General features: G+C 34.3%; 1 protein-coding gene and 1 non-coding gene across 2 annotated transcripts in view; both read right to left on the bottom strand.

Moving 5' to 3' along the window:
• LOC129755158 (ubiquitin-conjugating enzyme E2 W) overlaps positions 1-21165 on the bottom strand; it is a 122943-nt gene extending 101778 nt beyond the window's left edge. The window contains exon 1 of the mRNA XM_055751515.1: positions 20671-21165. Within this exon, the coding sequence (XP_055607490.1) occupies positions 20671-20718 (48 nt within the window). The 5' untranslated portion in view covers positions 20719-21165. The remainder of the gene's footprint in view (positions 1-20670) is intronic.
• Positions 17332-17437, bottom strand: LOC129758845 (U6 spliceosomal RNA). The gene has a single exon (XR_008740086.1). It is a non-coding gene; the product is annotated as a U6 spliceosomal RNA (small nuclear RNA).

Raw genomic sequence — 21165 nt, 5'->3', positions numbered from 1 at the left:
TAACTTCTGAATTAGCTATTGTTTTGATCAAACTTAACAATTTTCGAAATTGTTAAGAATTTACCTTTCTATAGATGTACAAATATGTAGGGGTCCAGTGGAAGGTTTGGCCGCTATCCCGGAACTTCCGGTAGAAAAAATTCTTACTTCAAAAAAGTCACCCAATTTTGGCTTTGCATTGCTGTATCTCACTTACCAATGGACCGATTCTCTAAATTCAAATTTTAGTTTTTTTTTCGATACTTTTTTTAATATATTCATAGAACAAACTTTGTTTCTAAAACAATTTAGTTTTTCAGTATCTCTGAATAAAACTAACAACTTTTTTGACATTTTTCAACCCTCCCTTGGGTTGATGGGTTCTCGGGGTTTTGTCATCGTGATTTCTCGGATATTTTCACTAAAACTGTCCACATTTTATATACCCAGAGATTCATTGAAATCTGCCCTTTCGATTGGTATACTTTTTGTGAAGTTTTTCAAAAATTTGTAGCAACGTTTTTTCAATATACTGAAAGCTGCCAGATTTCAACCAGTCCAGCACACATTTTCAGACGGTTGGCGTACTAAATTAGCACCCCTCCGGGTAGTCTCAAGAGAAACGAAATCCTTTAGCTCTCATGTCGCTCACCAAACCTACCTCTCAGCAGCAAACAGGAGGAATCGCCGTGCCGGGTGGTTTATAGAATGAATTTTGTTTGATTTTGCTCATGCTGATACTTATGTAATGAATGTTTTATTGATTAATGATTTGCTAATAAATATTTATCATTACTAATGTAGTTCTTTAATCTTTAAAATGAAATCTGAATCTGAAATCTGAATCTGAAACCAGTATCTGGAATCTGAATCTGAAATATGAATCTGAAATCTGAATCTGAAATCTGAATCTGAAATCTGAATCTGAAATCTGAATCTGAAATCTGAATCTGAAATCTGAATCTGAAATCTAAATCTGAAATCTGAATCTGAAATCTGAATATGAAATCTGAATCTGAAATCTGAATCTGAAATCTGAATCTGGAATCTGAATCTGAAATCTAAATCTGAAACCTGAATCTAAAATCTGAATCTGAAATCTGAATCTGAAATTTGAATCTGAAATCTGAATCTGAAATCTGAATCTGAATCTGAAATCTGAATCTGAAATCTGAATCTGAAATCTGAATCTGAAATCTGAACCTGAAATCTGAATCTGAAATCTGAATCAGAAATCTGAATCTGAAATCTGAATCTGAAATCTGAATCTGAAATTTGAGTTTGAGCCCAAGAGTAAACATCGAGCCCAGTTGTACCTGATAAGTTTTTCCATGACTGTCTGCAAACTGCATCGTTTATATAAGTCGCGAATCACATAAAGATGTTAAAACGATTTTAATCCAAACAATTTTTATAAATAAAATTATAGATTTCACAGTTGCAGAAAATTGTGCTTGAATATAATGGAATAATGTATAGTACCATCCGTAAACATATAGGTACACCTATATAATATAAAATATCAAAAAAAGATTCAAACAATACCTACAATAATATAACATTCATTACGTTATCAGCACCAGCACAATCAATCAATAAACCACGCGGCGAGACGGCAGTTTCTCCTGCTGCTGGGTTGGGTGGTAGATTTTGTGAGCGACAAAAAGAGAGCTCAAGGATTTGTTTCTCCCGCGGCTACGTGAGGGGTGCGAGATTTGTACCCCAACCTGCTGAAAACGTGGGCCAAACTGGTTGAAATCTGACAGCTTTCAGTAAATTCGAAAAACGTTGCTACAAATTTTCAAAACACCACACAATAAGTATGTCCATCGAAAGAGGAGATTCTAATGAATCTCTTGGTATATAAAAAGTGACCACTTTGAGTTCAAATTTTAGAGAAATCACGCTAACAAAATACCGTTAACCCACCGACGCGAGGAGGATTTTGAAAAATGACAAAAAAGATGTCAGTTTCATTACCATATACTGAACAACTGAGATTTTTGAGGAACCAACTATGTTCTTCGATAATAATAATAAAGTTATCGAAAAAAAACTAAAATTTGAATTTAGAGAATCGGTCCATTGGTAAGCGAGATACAGCAATGCAAAGCCAAAATTGGGTGACTTTTTTGAAGTAAGAATTTTTTCTACCGGAAGTTCCGGGATAGCGGTCAAACCTTCCACTGGACTCCTACATATTTGTACATCTATAGAAAGGTAAATTCTTAACAATTTCGAAAATTGTTAAGTTAGATCAAAACAATAGCTAATTCAGAAGTTATAAGCAATTCAAAAAGAGCTCTTTTTTTGGACTTTTTTCACTCGGAATCGATTACCGGTAATTTCCTAAAACATATCGACTTAATTTCATAATGTTGAGAAACTAGATTAAATTACCTAAACAACGAATATAATATCATCAAAATCGGTTATTATTTGTGGCCAGGGGAACGAGCGCAAGAGCTCGGGTCAATATGACCCGAACGGCATATTATCGGTTTTTTTTCATGGGGCCATTTCCGGTGGTTACCGGAAGTTATTTGGTACTACAGATTGTGTCTTCTGCGGCTCTGCATAATTGTTCCAAATTTCAGATTTTTCCGATTTTTTTGTCACGAGTTATGATGAGTTGAATGTACGCTTCGGGTCATATTGACCCGAACGGCGCGGGAAGGTTAACGTGATCTTTCTTCGTATGAAAATTTTTTGCCCTTTGATAGAGAATATTTCCTAGAATCTACTGACATAAAAAATGTGCAAATATAATAAACTTTTTAGAGTTAATGTAAATGCGATGAGTTAGCATGTGTCGAATACTTATGTCAATCTGCTTCATGAAAACTTCAAGTGAAGATTGATTATTTCCTGATTATTTTTACCAAGATTAAAAAAAAATCCTGGAATTTTTTTCGCCTTAAGCGCTGTCATCATCGCTGTTCTTGCGAATCTGTTGGGCTTAATATACATATTTTGCCAACTGCATACGAAGAAAAGATATGCAATGTGTCATAGATTTGGTGAGATATGGCCACCAAAAATTGTTTTCAAATTTTTGGCCGGCAGTGTGTACACCAACTTCTCTAGGGAAGCAAACAGCAGCGCACACATAATTTTTGGTCGCTCCATCCGACCACCGCGGAAAATGGCCAATAACTTAATGAAACCGGGACGGCGCAATTCGTGCCCTTTTATAACTTCGGATCTGGTGCAGTTTGGATCGACTGTCGGGTTTTTTTCGATCGGGTGTTTTGCGCACCAATTTGTATTTGCGAGATCCAATTTGAGTTTCAATTTGCCCCCCTATAGTGCTACCGTAAGACGTAATTCTACGTCAAAAATCGTTACGTAACGATGAGCATACCTCCCCCCTAGGAGCGTTACGTAATTAATGGATGTCCCGTTATCGTCATTTTTGTATTCAATTTTCGCTTTGCGTTGTGTCTCATTTGCCTGCGGGTAGATTATGATAATCATTTAGATCAATTAGTTCAATTTATAAAACTCTTTGTCGATCATGTATAGTCCTGAAAAGGACTGATTGACTGATGATTCTTAGCAGCATTCTTTCCACCGGCTGCTAATTTCACTGAGGCATTGTTGAGGATGAGAGCTCCGGTTGCTAGCTCTGGAATTGCAGATCCGTCTTGAAGTTCTAGGCGACCTCGCTAACCAGACGCTGGAAAAGCAGCTTGCGGATCAGCTGCTCTTCTGGTAACGCCGGATCTCACGCAAGGCAACGATTCCAGGCTAGAATCGATGCGGTTTCTTCACTCCTCCGGCCTTTCCTACGGTATGCTGCGATGGAAAAGCAGCTTACGGATCAGCTGCTCTTCTGGTTACGCCGGATCTCACGCAAGGCAACGATTTCAGGCCGGAATCGATGCGGTTTCTTCACTCCTCCGGCCTTTCAGGCAGCCTTAGTTGCCGGCAGCTACGGTATGCTGCGATGTTTCCCTTTTGAAAGCACGAACACAAATGAAAATGGGGCAGCGAAGAGCACTTGTTTTTATATCTTCTTGGGGAAGATTTCCGTGCCATCGGTATTTGCGCTGAATAAGTATTGGTGTACCAACACATAGCCGACCCAAAATGATACACGGAAAAGATGTCTGTGAAAGAGGCGTTTTTCGTGACGCGAGATTTGTTCGCAAATTTCAATTTGCACCCCTATAGTGTTGCCGTAAGACGTAATTCTACGTCAAAAATCCTTAAATACATGCTTCGGAAAAAGACTAGATCTATTATGGAATGTTCAAAAAAAATTTCACTTTGTGTCCAAAAAAGCTTTAGTTACACTAAGTTTGTCAGATTGCCCGGTTTTATCCGGGTTTTCCCCTGTATTTAATTCTAAATTTGGGAGTAATCGGCGCGGCCCGTTTACCCGGATTTCATTGAAAAAATCTCCGATTTCACCCGGATTTATTCACTTTTTTAGGCAAATTAAACAAAAAAAAACCAATTGTGTTCTAAAAAGGTTTTATTGATACCTCCAAAACGAAGTTTTTCGAGTAAGTTTTATAAAAATAATTGGAAAACGGTTTATAAAGGTTTTTTGGAAAACGATTTAAAATATGTTCTTGAGTTTTGATGTAAAATTTTTTTTTAATTTTTTCGTTGATTTTTGTTGAGTAATTTCTGGCTTTTGACAAAGTTTGCCCGGATATTGTCCAGATTTTTGGTCGTCAATTTTGAAATCAAATGCCGGGATTTATATAAAATTGCTAGGATTTGTCCAGCGGATACGGGCTGAAAAAAGTGTGGCAGTTAGAAGCTATACGTTTATGGATTTTTTTTATGATCTTGACCACCAAAAATGTAAAAAGTGTTGTAAAACCGTACTTTTCAATCCATGAATCGTAAAAATTGTTTTAGTAACAACAGATAAATTTTTTTTGAGCATTCTATAGTCGATCTACTGTCTTTTTTCCGAAGCATGTTTTTTCGGATCTTTTCTTAGACTTTGAAAAAACGGAATACTGAAGTTTTGTAGCTGAATATAGTTGAGTTTCATTACGAAGTTTCCAAAACTATAAATTTTATAAAAATCGTTTGGGAAACAAGAGAGATATATTGGTTTTAGCCAGAAATGTCTAATTGACACTCCAGGGACTGTAACGGGTAAAAAATTCAGGGACGGATGTGGGTAAAAGATTTAAATTCATTTAAGAACTTTATGAAAGATCGAGATTGGAAGATTGTTTTAAGAAATATATATCGATTCGGGTTAAAATGTCTAAAATAATTCGTCAAAATTGCAGTATTTTGCAAAATTGGGAGAAATAAACAATAAGAAAACTCCTATATATATTGTTTTTCTCAGAAGTCAAAATTTTCGCGATCTTCGAAAAGGTCATTGAATTAAAACTTTTAATTTCCAAATCTTTGTAATCTTATACAGTTTTTCCAAAAAGTGTACATATTGATTAAATGAAATTTTCCAAAGTTATTTCGCTGCTAGAAGAAAACTAATTATAAAAAGAAATTTTGTTGCTTGTGTCAATCAAGATGATTTATGAATCTTAAAAGCTTATTTTCCGGTGCTGAAATTTATAATATTTTCGTCACTTTAGAATCTAGATGTTTTTTTTTTAAATATTACTGTAAAGATAATAAGGATTTTTTTTTGCTAGAAAATACTATATGAACTACAAAACTATTCCTCATGAAAATTTATTCGAGAAAATACGTATTTCGTTAGAAAAGAAGGGTTCCCAGTTCGCCCCGGGTGCTCTGTTGACCCTGATCATTCCTGATTAAAATGTCTTTAACAAGGTTATTGCTCTTTTTTTTTTTGAGTGGATCCAATAATTTTATTTTTAATCTTAAAAAGAAAATACAGAGGTTAACCCCTAATTAACCCTGACCCTAACTAAAAAGGAAGAAATAATTATGTTTAATGTTTGTTTTCACTATTTCTGTAAACAAAGAACGTATCTTGCATCAAGTCCAGCTGCATTTTTACCAACTGTTCTCATACAATTGTCGCCAAATAAGAACCTCTCAATTGCTTTTAATTAACAAATGGTAGATAAACGTATTTAAAACGAATTTCACCAATTGAGCCAACTGCACTCGATTTCCGGCTTTGGATGCTATCTGCACTCCGGAGACTTCCCCGAATCGCCACGATGAGTAACGAACCATCATGTCATTCAGGATGAGGGTCAACAAAACTTCGACCCACCATCCCAACGAGGAACGCGCAGCGCAACCAATCGCAAGTCAGTTTCGCGGCGATCCCAACTAATCGCGCAGACACGGGATGACCATTAAAGCCGTTTTGATACATCGAAATGGTAGGGAATAAGGCAATAAAGGAGATGCTTGTCGCCGCTGATGAAGGATGGCTTCATTGAGAGTAAAGTATGAGAATACACTGGTCATTTGGATTTCTTTTTTTGTTTCCCGTCTGGGAGAGCCACACGTAATCTTGGAAAAATGCATCCGGAAAGAGGAGAAAAAATGCAAAAAATAATGCAAGCATCACAATCCACAAGAATGAATCGCTTGGATCGAGTCGTTATTTGAGTAAAAGTCAACCTTATTTTGTGATACGCAGTTTTTGCCATGTCGCTCAACCCGCGATATGTAAAGATGGATGGATTGACGATTTGCTGCAGATCTGAAAGCGATAAAATAACTGGGCGTAGGACATGGATCAAGCAAAAAAATAAAAAGGCACTGATAGACAAAGCTGCATCTCCCCTTGTTTTACGTCGTCCATTGCATTGTCTGGGATCGCAATGAGCCGTTGCACTTTAGCTAAATTGTTTAAACTGTTTGTTTACGCCGTTCTAGACGTACTATACGTCGTTGATGGGTTATGCGAACGATAGTCTAACTAACGTCGCTGCCCTAAGTCTGTGATAGCTAAGTACTGGTCTAATCGTTTAAAGTACCACATTATGCGGAACAAAATTGACGGCAGGCTATAATGGACGATGACTACGATGGGTCAAAATGAATCAACTCGGTTCAGATTGACTCGTGAACCGAAGTTATAAGAGTTCATTGATAATGGAAACAAATATCCTCTTGTATGAATAATCTGGTTTTGACTAATACATAAACTTTCTAAAAAGGGCATGGAAATTAAAAATGACGTCAAATTTAAAATGAATATTGTTTATACAAACGGTAGCAAATATCAGTTTAAAATAGAATAAATAAATCTGTATAATTTAACTTCTGCTCAGTGATCTTAGAAAATTATTGTATATTAACTGATAACTGATAAAACTCAGGCGTACTATATCCTACAACAAGGCCGTGCGAACTGGGGGAGGGTAAGAGGTTATACCCCCCTTTCCCATGGAGTTTTTTTTCAAGTAAAATTTTCAGTTCAAGAATCAATTGAATTTACCGCACACCCACAAATCAGACTCTTTTCCAATAATCATTAATCAAATATTAGGGCGTGTCATTTTTGCATGATTTAAACATAAAAACTTTCTCCAGTGAACGGATAGAGCCAAATTGTATTCTACAAAGTTGTAGCCAATGGTTTTTAAGGAAACTTTATCGAAGACACCACATACATATAACGTTCCATAAGCGAGTTATGATTTTTTGAATAATAAAATGTTAGGGTGTGTCGAAAAAAACAGTATTCTAACTCTAACTTTTGTGAATGAATTCATACAATCAAAATGTTTTCTAAGCAGGGCCGTAGGAAGAACCGACTCATGGGGGAGGGGTTTTGGTGACTGATTTTTACCTATAATTTTTGTCTAACAACACACGAATTAAAAAAAAATAAAAAAAAATTGTTTTTAACTATATGATTATTCATTTTCAAATACTCATTAATAGTTTTCGTATGTAATTGTAACTTAAGAGAAGACACAAATGCCACAAGGATGGTAAAGTGTCACTGATAAAACCTTAAACAAAGTAACTTTAGAAAAGTGGTCCTTAACCTAAAAGGTGAGCTAATTTTTTTGTTATGAAACCTCTAGAAACAAAATATGAAATTTGCTTTCATCGATGGTTAAATTTTTTGAATTTGTTTAAAAGTCTGGTTGCCTTCAATTTCTTTAATAAAAACTTATTCTATACTAAAATCAAACAAGCCCAATCTTCTAAACTTTTTTGCAAATTCCAAGATTCTAACCATTGATGAAATAAATATAATTTTCCAAAAAAAAACATTGAGTGATAAAATTTTTTTTCGAATCAAATTTGTATGATGCAAACTTGCACTTAATTTATGATTTTAGTTTGAAATTTGGCTTTAAAAAAAGCTGTAATATTAGGGGGGGGGGGGGGTTGGATTTTAACGGGTAGAAAAAAAACACCATTTTCACGATTTTTTTCTAGAGCTATCGTTCAAACAAATGTATTCAAATTTTTTGCATTATACAAAGCATTGTCAAAAGAACATTTAGTAATTTTTTCGTAGAAAAATATTGAAAAATGAACCGGTGACGGAGCACTTTCGAGGATGCCTTTTAGAAAACAGGATTTGCGGTGGACACTGTATCTCAGCACAGAATCATCTGAAGTCAAAAAATCAGAGCAAAATATTTTTAATAGATGTTTTTCTGGACCCCAACGTTTTTATTTAACTTTAAAATTTTTTTATGAAATTGTTGTGGCTGTTTGAAGTAAAAACTACGATTTTTCACGAAAAAACCTGCCATTTTTTATCTGTAAAATCTCCCCAAAGTAAAACAAAAAAAAAAGAAAAACGTTTGGGTCTGGTATTTTATATGTATGAAAATATGTTCCAAATTTGAAAAGAATCGGATAAGTAGTTTTCAAATGACGATGTCCACGGACTTTAAAAATATGCTTTCGAGAAAAGCGCGTTTGAAGTTTCTGCTCTTGCTTTCTTGCAGTATTAGATAGGAGGAGATAAAGGCCTATAATTTCTACAGTTTTGTGGCAATTGACTTGAAAATTTGACACAACATTCTTGAAATGTTTTACAATAAGAAAATAAAAAAATCGATTTTTTGAAAGTGTTTGAACCCTACCCCCCCCCCCCTTAATGATGTTTACTACAACACACCGCAAAAATAAAAAATAAATTGTGCAGATTTTTTAGGTGTAGATCAGGTACATGTTTCTTAAACAGAACATGTTTTTCATAAACAATCAATTCCATACTAAAAATCCTGTGAACGATTTTTTTTTTTCAATATAATTTGGGATATTTTGCATGAAAATCAACTTAAATTCTACTTTACATTTGTGATTTTCAGCTGAATTTTGGGTACAAACTTATTCTGATTTAAAACTTTGAAATCTGAAATTGAATTGACAAGCAAATTTTTAAGTTTGTTCTCTTGAATTTCTAAACAATTTTATGTCGATTGAAAATCTCATTCACAAGCTAAATCTTTTTCTGAATTTTAAATCTGAATTCTAAGCCTGAATGTTTCCGAATTTTCATAAGATTTCCGAAATGTACAAAAAAATACGATTTCCGAATCTTAATTAAAGATCAGAATTTCATAAGCCAAATCGTAGAGCCATCATTCATGAATCTATTATTTAAATTCTGTAGTGCTGGTTTAATCTTAATTTATTATTTTAATTATTTATTTTTAATCTGTTTTGTGAATATGATTCGAAATGTGAATTTCGAATGATGAATCAGAATCTGGTTCTCAATTTTGGATTGCCACTTAGAAGCTTTTAATGTTTCAATTTTGTGTTAGAATAAAGTTTAAGAACTACGAATTTGAATATAAAACAAATTTCTTCTTTTTCCATATTCGGAAAACTATTATCAAAATATTGAAAATGCATTTGATTTTCGAGAAACATGAATCAAATTTGATATTAAATGCAAAACCGAATTCGAACAAAGATTTTAAAGCAGCTTTTCAATCATAATTTCTTATGATTATTCGAACTTAAAAACAAGAATCCTTAACTTGATACAAAATCAGTAATAAGAAAATATGTAGAAATACGAATTTGGTTGTAGGAATATGGAACCAGAACCTCCAAAACGAGTTTAATTTAAAATTAAATATTCAGACCTGAATTTCTATGATAAGGTTGCCAAATTGCCCGGTTTTTACCGGATGGGCCCGGATATTTAATATAGAATTTGGGAAAAGTCTGGCCCGACCCGGTAGCCCAGATTTCATTGGAGAAGTCCGGGTTTGTTCTAATTCTCATTCCTCAATCAAACTTATGAAAACAAATTGTGTTGTAATTTTTTTTATTTATGCGTCCAAAATTTTTGCAGCAAATTTCAAAAAATTATCATAAAGGTTATTTAAGTTTTTTTTCTAGATTTTTTATGTGCAATTCCCAGGCTTTGACCAAAAATGCCCGGTTTTGCCTGGATTTGGAAGAGAATTTCGAAATCAAATACCCGGATTTTGCCAGGTTTTTATATAAAACAGCCCGGATTTGTCCGGTTCGGATACGTGCTGAAAAAACAATTTTAAAAACTGTTGCAGAATTTTGAACTTGTAATGGGTTTTTGAGGGTTTTGTATAAGTTTCTGATTCAGATAGTAACTCTTGAATATCTTTGCTCTATTATCATAATTTGTTTATGAATTTGAAATTTTGAGTGTAGAGTAGAATATGGGAATTCCCCTCCCGTTCCTACGGTAATGCTTCTAAACATCTGTATGAAATAAAAATTCGCACATTTTTTCTCTCAAAGTGCAAACTTACATATGGAAGCGTCCGTTAGTTATAGGGATTTTTTAGCAAAAACTTGTTGCATGCAAGCTTTTGTCCAACTTGTTCCAATTTATTGAAAATGTTTAGAAATTCTTTGCGTTTTTGGCAACATTCGATTTTGGCAACATCCGATTTTGGCACATGTGCCAAATGTGACACGATAAATGTGTCTCGGTCGTATTTGAAGCTTTTTTGAGCGATCACATTTCATCTTTTTTGTTCGTTCGTACTGCAAGTTTCCGCTTGTGGGACGAACCACGCTAGGCCTACTATTGTGTGGTGGTTGCTACACTTCTATCTGTATCAACAACTGCAAGGTAGTAGGCCCGTGAGGAACAAATCGATGAAATGTAATGAAAAGTTTTCAAATTAAAATTACCCTTCCGCTCAATTTCAACATCTTTCATCTTATTCTAATCTTCTATCCGTCTATAATCTTTCAATTCTTAAATATTCTTTATCAAAGAATATAAATTTCACCGATATAGCCGATAAAATAATTTCACAAAAGTTTTTTTTTAATTTTTTATAAAGTACTCAAAAATTACGAAAAGATGAAAAATTCGAAAGGTTTCAAAGAAACCTTTCGAATTTCAACAAATTCAAACAAAAGACTGAAAATGACAAAAAAAACTAAAAAATTATGAAGAATGACAAAAACAGCAAACATGAAAGGGTTTGTGATATAATTCAGTTGGCAAGTCTGTTGTCTCCTGAGCCGATGTCCGCGAGTTCGAACCCAACAGTAAACATCGAACACAGTTGTACCGGATAAGTTTTTCAATAACGATCCGCCAACTGCAACGTTGATAAAGTCGCGAATGCCATAAAGATGGTAAAACGACTATAATCGAAACAAAAAAAAGAAAAGAAAAAAAAAGAAACATGAAAAATGAAAACAAATATCATAAACGAAACAAGCAAATTGCAAAATGCATTAAAAACATGATGAAAAAAATAATAAAAAATTACTATAAATGGTCGGAAATTGATTAAAAAAAACGTTTTTGATAATGATAATAGTTATTTTTTAAAAATAACTGAAAAAATATTTGAGAAAAAAAAAGTTTGATTTTGGCAAAACAAAATGTACCGGCGTGTTACCAAAATTGAACGGAGTCCGTATTTGTATACAAGAATAAATCGTTTTTATCGTTCAATAAAATACATTGGACTTTATTTATAAAGAAAATAAAAAGCCCTTTGTTTATTTATAGGTAGGTTTATTTATAGGTACAAACGAATGAAATTTTTGTGTTCCGGCAACCGTTTTGGCTTTTTTTAATAAACTCTCAATGATTATAATGGTAACTTCTGTTAAGATGATTTGTTTTCGATAACTTTAAAAAACTATTAGTGGAACTTTCAACATTTAAGAACAAGTACCCATAAAAGAGTGTGAAATAGAAAAAGCTAAAAAAGCAAACATTCAATTGAAAACATGAAAAATGAGTTTTTAACATGGATCAACAAGATTTGAAATTAGAAAGATTAGAAATTTCTAAGAAAATAAAACTTGAATATACCATAGTACAGGGAACCATCTTAAAAATTAAGAGATTTTTATTAGATGGGGGATAGAAGAAATAAAAAAAAATTTATCATTTGAAGATAAAAAAATATAAGACGAAATGAAACGAATAAATGCAGTGAAAACGATGAACACAGTGATTTAACTTAAAAACTTTAAAAAGACTAACCAATGTCTTATAATGATGAATATAGAGCTCCCAAAATTTTGAAAATTCAAACGACTTATTTTAATTTGTATGTTATGTGAACCCGAGCAAGGCCGAATAAAATCAGCTAGTATTATAAGAAAACTTAAGTTTTCTTACTTCCCTTTCTTTCTGTTATAAACTTCAAACGAATGTGTTGTTGCTTGGGAATAATTCCAATGATATCCCTGTACCGCATTTTGAATAACGAAAGAATAGTTCTCAGAAAAGTCCTAAATTACAATTATTTCATAATCGACTTTAGGTTTTGTTTGCATTTTTTCAGTGTAGGATTTCCCCCTTACTTTTACCATCAGTTATTACAATCAAATGTTTTTTTCTTCGAAATCAGTACAATCAATTCAACTAAGCAGTTTTTGTAGAGGGATGGCATCACTATTCTTTGTTATTGCATTTGACAACCATCAAAATTACGGGCATACGATTTTGTGGGCCCATAACAAACCTGACATTTTGCTGTCAAGGAACCGAACTAAATGTCAAATCCTAGAGAATTATGAATGATTGTACACTAACACAACAATCGTTCTGGTTCAACATTCGTTGAAATTTTGACTTTTTCAACTCCGTACTTTAATAGGAAAACACCAGAAACGTCTCTCCCGATGGATAAAAAAATAATGACTCTTGTTCGCAAGAAGAACCAGGTTGCCACCCCCTGAGTTTTTGAATTAAAAGCAAAAATGTACACTGAAAAAATAAACTGCATGATTTTCAAAATATTATTAAAAAGTTTTTTCCCTTAAATATGCACAAGTTGTATGGACGGTTTGTAGGCATTATTACTTTATCTTTTTGGGAAAACTAAGAGCCTTAACTACGTGAGGACTATACACACAAAGTTTCATTCAATTCTGAGAGGGTCATGCCAGATACTGTGTTTGTAAACCGGCCGGCAATAGAAGACAGCTTCTAGTTTACCATTCCCACCCCATTCTCATCCCTTTCCAATCATTCACCGGCCAAACGGCAGACGGCCAATGTAGTGTATTTTTTTTGGTAATCGGCGGTGACAGAACAATCATGACAATAAACATTCGTTTGCTAACCGACTCAGATGGTGCACTGGATAAGATATCAACCTGGCAGGCAAGTCGAGATGAGATGTTGCAGTAGACTGAGTCGATTTGGGGTCATTTTTGAATTTCTCAAACCTTGGGGTCTAAAAAGGTTCGTTCTGGTTCAAAACTCATTCATGATTTTTTGAAGAATTTTTAAGGAACTTTTACATGAGTAAATTTGTATGAGAAAATTGAATATTTTGTACTGAAAAATCAACATCATTTTTGTTTTTTTCTGTATAACCAAGCCTGCTTATGGTTTTTGTGCCAATTTATAAATTCTTTAAAGGAAATTTTCCGCTAAACAACTTTGTCGAAGACCTTAACTTTGTATCTTATTAGGGAAAAATACAAAGTTATTAGCTGGTTGATAGGAGTAAGTTTTTTGGAATTCATAAACAAATAAATTAAATTGACATCACTGCGGAAAACGGAAAAAATTAGGTGGCTGTTCCAAAGACGTTGTCAGATAATTTTACCATTTCTGCGTTATAGTATTTTCAACCACGCAAACTTTCCCAAGTAACCGAAAGTCTCGATAAAAAGGTCGAACTCAGCTTAATCAGCATAATCAATGTGCTAAGTTCGTTTTATTCAGCCCAAAATTTAAGTTCTTATTGAAACTTTGAAGTTCCATCATTTGAACAGCCTTCTGTTCAGCCCACAAGTAAACGTTTAATCAGCAAAAACAAAAAAAAAATTCTCCTCGCCTCTCTTACTTTGGTCACCACCAGGCCATGTGGTGCTGCAAGGTTTCTCGGCATCCATCTTGATTCCTCCCATCACCTCAATTTATTTTACTTAATTATTTTGTTTTAACATTGTTCGATACATGACGACACGCACGCCAGTTTTGCCACACAATTGTTTGCTTCGCTTATTCAAGCAATCACACAACCTAATGAAAAAATTAGCCTTGATACCAGATTTGAACCGCGACCCTCCGAGATGATAGCCAAACACGCTGTCATGACGCCACGCCTAGATGTTGCCTCACCGGCAGCTTAAATTCGATGTGGTAATAAGCTTTGCTAGAAAGGCAGCCAGCGGCCAGCAGCAAAGACACATGTTGATTAGTACTCAGAAACATTACGAAACGGCATATAAATCAAACATCCGTTAAAATAATATCGGTTAAAAAAAATTGGAATTCCATGTTTATAACTGTTAAGCATAAAATTATACATATTCTTGAGTTTATCTTGATATTGGATAGATGAATTGCTTCTACTGACTTTCAATGTTTGAGAAATTCGTGGAAAGTAAATACAGTTGAACGATTTTTTTTAAAGTCAAAATATTTACTTTTTCCAAAAACAATCCTTTGCGAATTAGCTTCAAGTTGTTCTGAGTTGAAGTTCCAATAAAAATTATACATTTCAACAATTTCCAAGCCCAACAAAAATGATTGATTGATAATATGCCCTTTGAGGATGTTCGTTCACATTTCATATTCATGAAATGGCGGATGTCTCAAAAAAGACTATTTGAGGAACTTCTTGGAACTTCGAGTCCAAAGAAGGCTGTTTGAGACTCAATTTGAAAATTTTTTTTCTGAATGATGCGAATGACATGTCACAAAAAAGGCTATTTGTGGAACTTCTTGGAAGTTGAAGTTCGCAGAAGGCTATTTGAGGAACTTCTTGGAACGTGAAGTTCACAGAAGGCTGTTTAAGACCCAATTTGTAACTTTTATACTGCGTGGATGCGATTGACATATCACAAAAAAGGCTCTCTGATGAACTTTCTGGAACTTTCATGCTCACATTAGAGAAAATTCGGTACCAATTCCCTTTGGAACCTTTGTTCAGCGAAATCCGAACTTTGGAGGCACGAGTTTAAGTAGATATGGGATTTTTGGTTGCTTGGGTTAACATCGATTTTGTAAAATTGCGCATGAAACATTATTGAAATTACTATGTATCTGGTAATTTTCGATAACTTTCAATGTTTGTTGTCGAAAATACTATGGTCATGATAATTTCATCATAATTTCTATTACAACTAGCGTCCGCACAGTAATTTAGACATTGTGGCACCAATTCCTATCAACAAAATACTATGCACAAGGTACTTTTGAGAACAAAACATATTTGACTCAAAAACATCAGTGAGTATGATAATTTTACTATGGTAAACATTCTTGTTGTTTATACTATTTAAGGATCATTAATCATCAAACCCGTAAGTAAACAAACAAATTTTTAGCTGTTTTCAAGTTTCATAACTTTGAAAATCTTTCCAGAGCATCGGGAGAACACACTAACATTGACCGACGTATGTCGGAAGTCTGAATTTTAATTTTTTTAAATAATGTCATAATGCATGCATATAAACAAACAAAAATACATAGTAATTTTACTACTTAAATCGAGCTCATCGCGCATACTAATTTTTTTCATAGCACATACTACTTTTATCATGAAACATATCAATTTTACTAGGCACGAAGTAAAACAATGCATCATTTCATTGACAATTTTACTAAAACGCAGTCGAATTTACCGTGAAAGCACCAATGGCCGCGCATTTAAGCTATGACAGGTGTTCTTTGTGCCGTACAAAAAGGATGTTTTGTGCGATTCTGGAAAGAAAAGCACTGACATGCAGTAAAACTTACGTACTTTAAGGGAAAAATTTAAAAGCGAGAAATTTTTCATTGCAATGCCACTCAAAACGGGATTTTGTAATAAGTGTCGGTGTATCAATGGCCGCGCACGCATATGTTGCTTGTTCCAATCGCCGCTCACAAGTGTACCAATGGCCGCGCACGTCTTAATTAGGGTTTTAACAGCAAATAAGGTATCCAAACAGTTTAAAATGTTGTTTACATGGCTCTAAGGTTCGTTGTGAATATTCTCAGGTAAGGCTTTTTATGATTCACACATCAAACACCGATTTGTCTCCATTGTTTGTGAAACTAGTCTCTGCTGAATTAGTATGAGACGCCATTTTTACAGAGCATTATTTTGCCGGAAGTTGTTTTGGAACAATGTTTTCGGTCCCGATTTCGATAAATCATCACACATTCGGCGAGCTGTCTGAAAATCCACGGGGAAATTGACCAACTAAAACTAAACAGATCCGAATTGCTATCTAACCTCAAATTTCCAACACTTTGTAGCCATTTTCATTAGATAATCGTTTCTTCTGATATTGTTTCTAAAAATTGTGCTTTTTCAACCGGTTATATGATGGAAAACATTGATTGGAAAGCTTACCTGTGAATCTTATGCAACCTTAGTGAACTCCCGAAGAACTTCTTTACGTTTAACTGCTGATGAATACTAGAAGACTTTCCGTGCGCGGCGATAGAAACATTCAAAAATCAAGTGTACCAATGGCCGTGCACAACAAAATTGTCATTTTTTCCGCAACAGAAACTTCAAATTGTTCACTTTTTTTCACAATTGATTCATTATACAGCCACAAATAACTTACGTTAGGAAATTTTTGCCAAGGTGCTCTAATTCAACACAAAAAAGTGAATTATAAAAAGGGACCCGCATAGCTCACTTGCTAAGGACAACAGACAAAATGGCATCCGGCAAAAACGATGTTTGTTTTTATTTTTTCCTGACCTCAAAAAGCAGAATAAATTTATTTCTCGTATGGCAAATGAAAAATCCTTAGCGTAGGTATCAGAAAATGCGAAACATAGAAATTTTCGTTGTTGAATTTCGGAGAAAATAATGATTAAAATTGAATGTGCGCGGCCATTGGTACTGCGCGGCCAGTGGTGCTTTCACGGTACTATGCGCAGCCAAATTGAGCACTGGTAAAATAGCTATGCGTAAGGTATTATAAACAACAAAACATATTTGACTCAAAAATTTTTTTTGCCTGTTGTTCATTCAAACCACGGATTTAGAAGATTTACTATGCTTTTTTTAGTGTAGCGAGGTATTGCATGACTACTTTTCATGAAACGATCGTGCGCAGGGCCATGCTAATCTTCTCTGTATCGTTCCAATTTTAGTATATGTCCAATCGAAGCTAGGAATCTTTAAAGTATATATTGCTTTCTATATTAAAACATAGTCCAAAATTTCACTGCTGGAGCACGTGCCGAATGGCCAATTTGCGGTGTCCAAGATTCAATAGTTCAACCGGCAACGACGGCACAAAATAATCTCCTTCCATACACGTTTTGGCTCTCAGTTGTAGCGCGTTGCAGATACGCCGAATGTCCAATGCAGCAGCCCCAACGGTTAAGGAATTGGCGAAAGGTTAATGGGTTTATTTATAACTCCCACGCACCTCCCAAATGACGCGATCCTCGCGATGATTCCTGGTCTGGTCGGAGAAACGACGGGGAAAAATTATGAATACACAACATGCATGCATGTGCAAAAATGATCCCGGTCCCAGTCGCCAATTTAGTTGCCCCGGAACCCCAAACGAACTCTTGGATGCTGCTGTTGTTGAGAGTAAAAGTGTGGGTATCACATCGAATGAAGACTCTCGATTCAACGGTAGATTTGTACACGCGAACGAGAACAATCTGGGGCTGTGTCTCATTTATCATATCTGCGCTAAAATGCGTGGAGTGTTTTCCTAAATTCAATGCAGCTGTTCTGCTGTCAACTTATGTTTTCGATGGAAATTCATTTGGATCTGTGCGAAAATGCTTGTACCATTTCGTCTTAATTTTGTCCGATTATATTAATGAATGCAGTCCGAATTTGTAAACTTAAAATCATTGCAAATTGTTTGGCAGAATTTTGAATGTTGCACATTTTATTATTATTTTTAATGATTGTGATAGAAAAATGCTTTTTATTTTGAAAATCATAAGACTGAAAACATCGAGCCTGGTAACAATCACAAAGGGAGGCCGCACTTGAAACCGACAAAAACCGAGTGCGGCAACAATAATCAGATCAAATTACTACTCGAACGATAAATAAACAAGATCACTAACTTCGCACCAATCGAAAGTAAACAACCGCCCTAGCGTAATTATTTCAGTTCGGGGTTGAATCATTCGTGGAAAAGAAAACACTATCCGTACCGCAAAATTTCGTTGCTTTTATTTGATAAAAAAAATCTGAAGATAGGAACGTATACCTTAAAAATGTGATTTTTCCCTCAATAATAATATCTCACTTGTGGACGATTTGTGGTCAAATCGTGATCCAGAAGCTGATGCAGTCAACAATATTTGAACCAAGGCGTGAACATTTTACAGAAGAATCGATCAAAGTGGGGAAACTTTGCATATGACGTCATGATATAACATGTAATTCCAAAACTGAATCTTGTAACGCGAAATTTTTTTAAAGAATTTTTTTTTTAAATTATTTTGACAATCAACATATGGACGTGGTTCTGAAATTATATTTTGGTGGTGATAAACGACAATAAGAATTCTTCAAATGTGCGAATTGCGCAGGTAATCATCACTCCAATTTCATAGACTGGAAAAATCCCAAAATTGTTCGAAAATTTTCTTCTCCTCCTTCCTCTTTATCGTCTAGAGATCCTTATTTGAAATTTATGTATTGCGACCTTCAAAAAGGTGATCGAGGTGATTCTTTAAAACCTAATGAAAATCTTCCTATAACTTTTAATGAGATTTCATTAGAATGGTCTGATCGCGTGAAGTACTTGGGACTCACATTTGATCGGAATCTTACTTTTAAAAATCACATTGAAAATATTCAATCTAAATGTAATAAATATAGAGACTAAATCTCTTTATTCTCTCATCAACAGGAAATCCAGATTGTACCTGAGAAACAAGATGCTTATCTACAAACAGGTGTTCCGACCAGCGATCATGTATGCAGTTCCGATTTGGTCTAGCTGCTGCGCGACGAGGGAAAAGGCCATCCAAAGGATTAAGAACAAGTTCTGAAAATGATTTTGCGGCTTCCACCTTGGCACAACACCGAAAATCTTCATCGGATTGCGGGCATTGAATCGATTAAAGAAATGGCCAACAAAATCATCTCTGACTTCAGAGGCAAATTGATGCAGTTTCCATCGCAGAGATTCGTTCTCCTTACAATTAAGTAAGTTTATAGAATAAAGTTTAGGCTTAAGTTTATACATTTGTTTGCTCTACAGAACATTCTCCAATAAATTAAATAATTTATTGCTATTTATAGCAAATTTAAATCTAAAAAACAATGTTTAAAATTTACTGAACATAATTGATATGAACATGTAATTAACCCAATCTTGACTAAACTGTGACAAAATCATGAAAAAATTATGACAAAGCTATGACAAAATTCTGAAAAAACTGAAACAAAATCACTACAAAGTTGAATAATGACAAAATCATGACAAATTTTTTACAACGTTACGTCAAATCTATGACAGAACTAAGACAAAATTGATAAAAAATCATTAACGTTGTGTCATAATTTGGACAAAATTTGGACAAAGCTGTGCCAAAATCATATACAATTATGAATGAATCGTGAGAAAATTATGACAACATTTTTCTAGAACCATGGTTAAAATTATATAAAAGTTGTGACCAATTTGTGACAAAATTATAACGAAGCTATGACTGAATTGTGACAAAATTATGATGAAAATATGAAAAAATCTAAACAAAATTGTGCCAGAATTGTGACAAAAGCATTGCTAAATTGAGACATAATTATGACAAAATTTAACAACATTTTGACAGAAAAATAAAGAATTTTCTGATATTTTTTAATTTAAAAAAAATTTGACTAATTTGTGACAAAGTTATAGAAAAAACTGCGACAAAATCATGACAAAATAAATTTTTAAATAATAATAAATCATGACAAAATTTTGACAGTATCATTGCTTAATTGTGTCATTATGGCATTATTAGGACAAACCTATGAATTTTGAAAAAGTAGAACCAAATATATGGAAAATTGTTACTGTCATGACAAAATTTTTGAGAAAGTTATAACCAATTTGTAACAAAATCAAAACAAAAATTTCAAAAATATTAGTGGGCGGCCAACATGGAACGAAAATTATACAGATTACGGGTTTCAAGTACATAAAAATCTGATATTAGGAATGCTAGGTATTTGAATATTGAATATCCTCGCTGATTTAGGACGATGATTCTTCTATTAAAGTTCCTACTGAAGAATAGTTAAAATACGAATGACCTTCGTTCGCCAGATCATCGATCCCAACATGCTGAATACGTAACAGAGATTTGAGCTCACAATAACTGGATTAATCTAATTAATTGGCTTTTTAGGACTAAAAAATTTTTGTGGTTCTACTCACCTCCGAGGGACTCATGGCCATTTTCTTCGAGCTATCAGCCTGGCTCATAGGTTTTCACAGGGAACCTACAACCTGCGGCGGCCGAGTTTCCGAGACTTTATCGAAACGTTTCTCCTTTCTCTTCTGGTTGGATTCCAGTGATTTCTCAAAAAAGGAATGTTACGGCGCCAGCGACAGCACAGCTGCTAAATTAACTTTCCTTCCGGGTTTCTCCCGAGATAACACGGAACGCAGATCAAAATACCACCGCAACCTCCCCGCTCCCGGATTAAGACGAATTCACTGATCGAGATGCGTCACGAATGTTCCCCGAGTCGACGTGCTTACGGATTATCAATGTACCTTTAATCACACTCTTCTCACGAAATTTAACACTGACTAGTTTACTAATTTGTGGCCTAAATATTTATTATGCTTTTCCGATATTTACGATTTTTTTTTTCTGTTAATCCGCAGGCAGACGTACTTCGATGTGAAAAGTGATGTATTTTGTTG

This window comes from Uranotaenia lowii, chromosome 3, assembly GCF_029784155.1.
Source record: "Uranotaenia lowii strain MFRU-FL chromosome 3, ASM2978415v1, whole genome shotgun sequence".
NCBI lineage: Eukaryota > Metazoa > Arthropoda > Insecta > Diptera > Culicidae > Uranotaenia > Uranotaenia lowii.
This window is presented reverse-complemented; position numbering and strand designations above follow the sequence as displayed.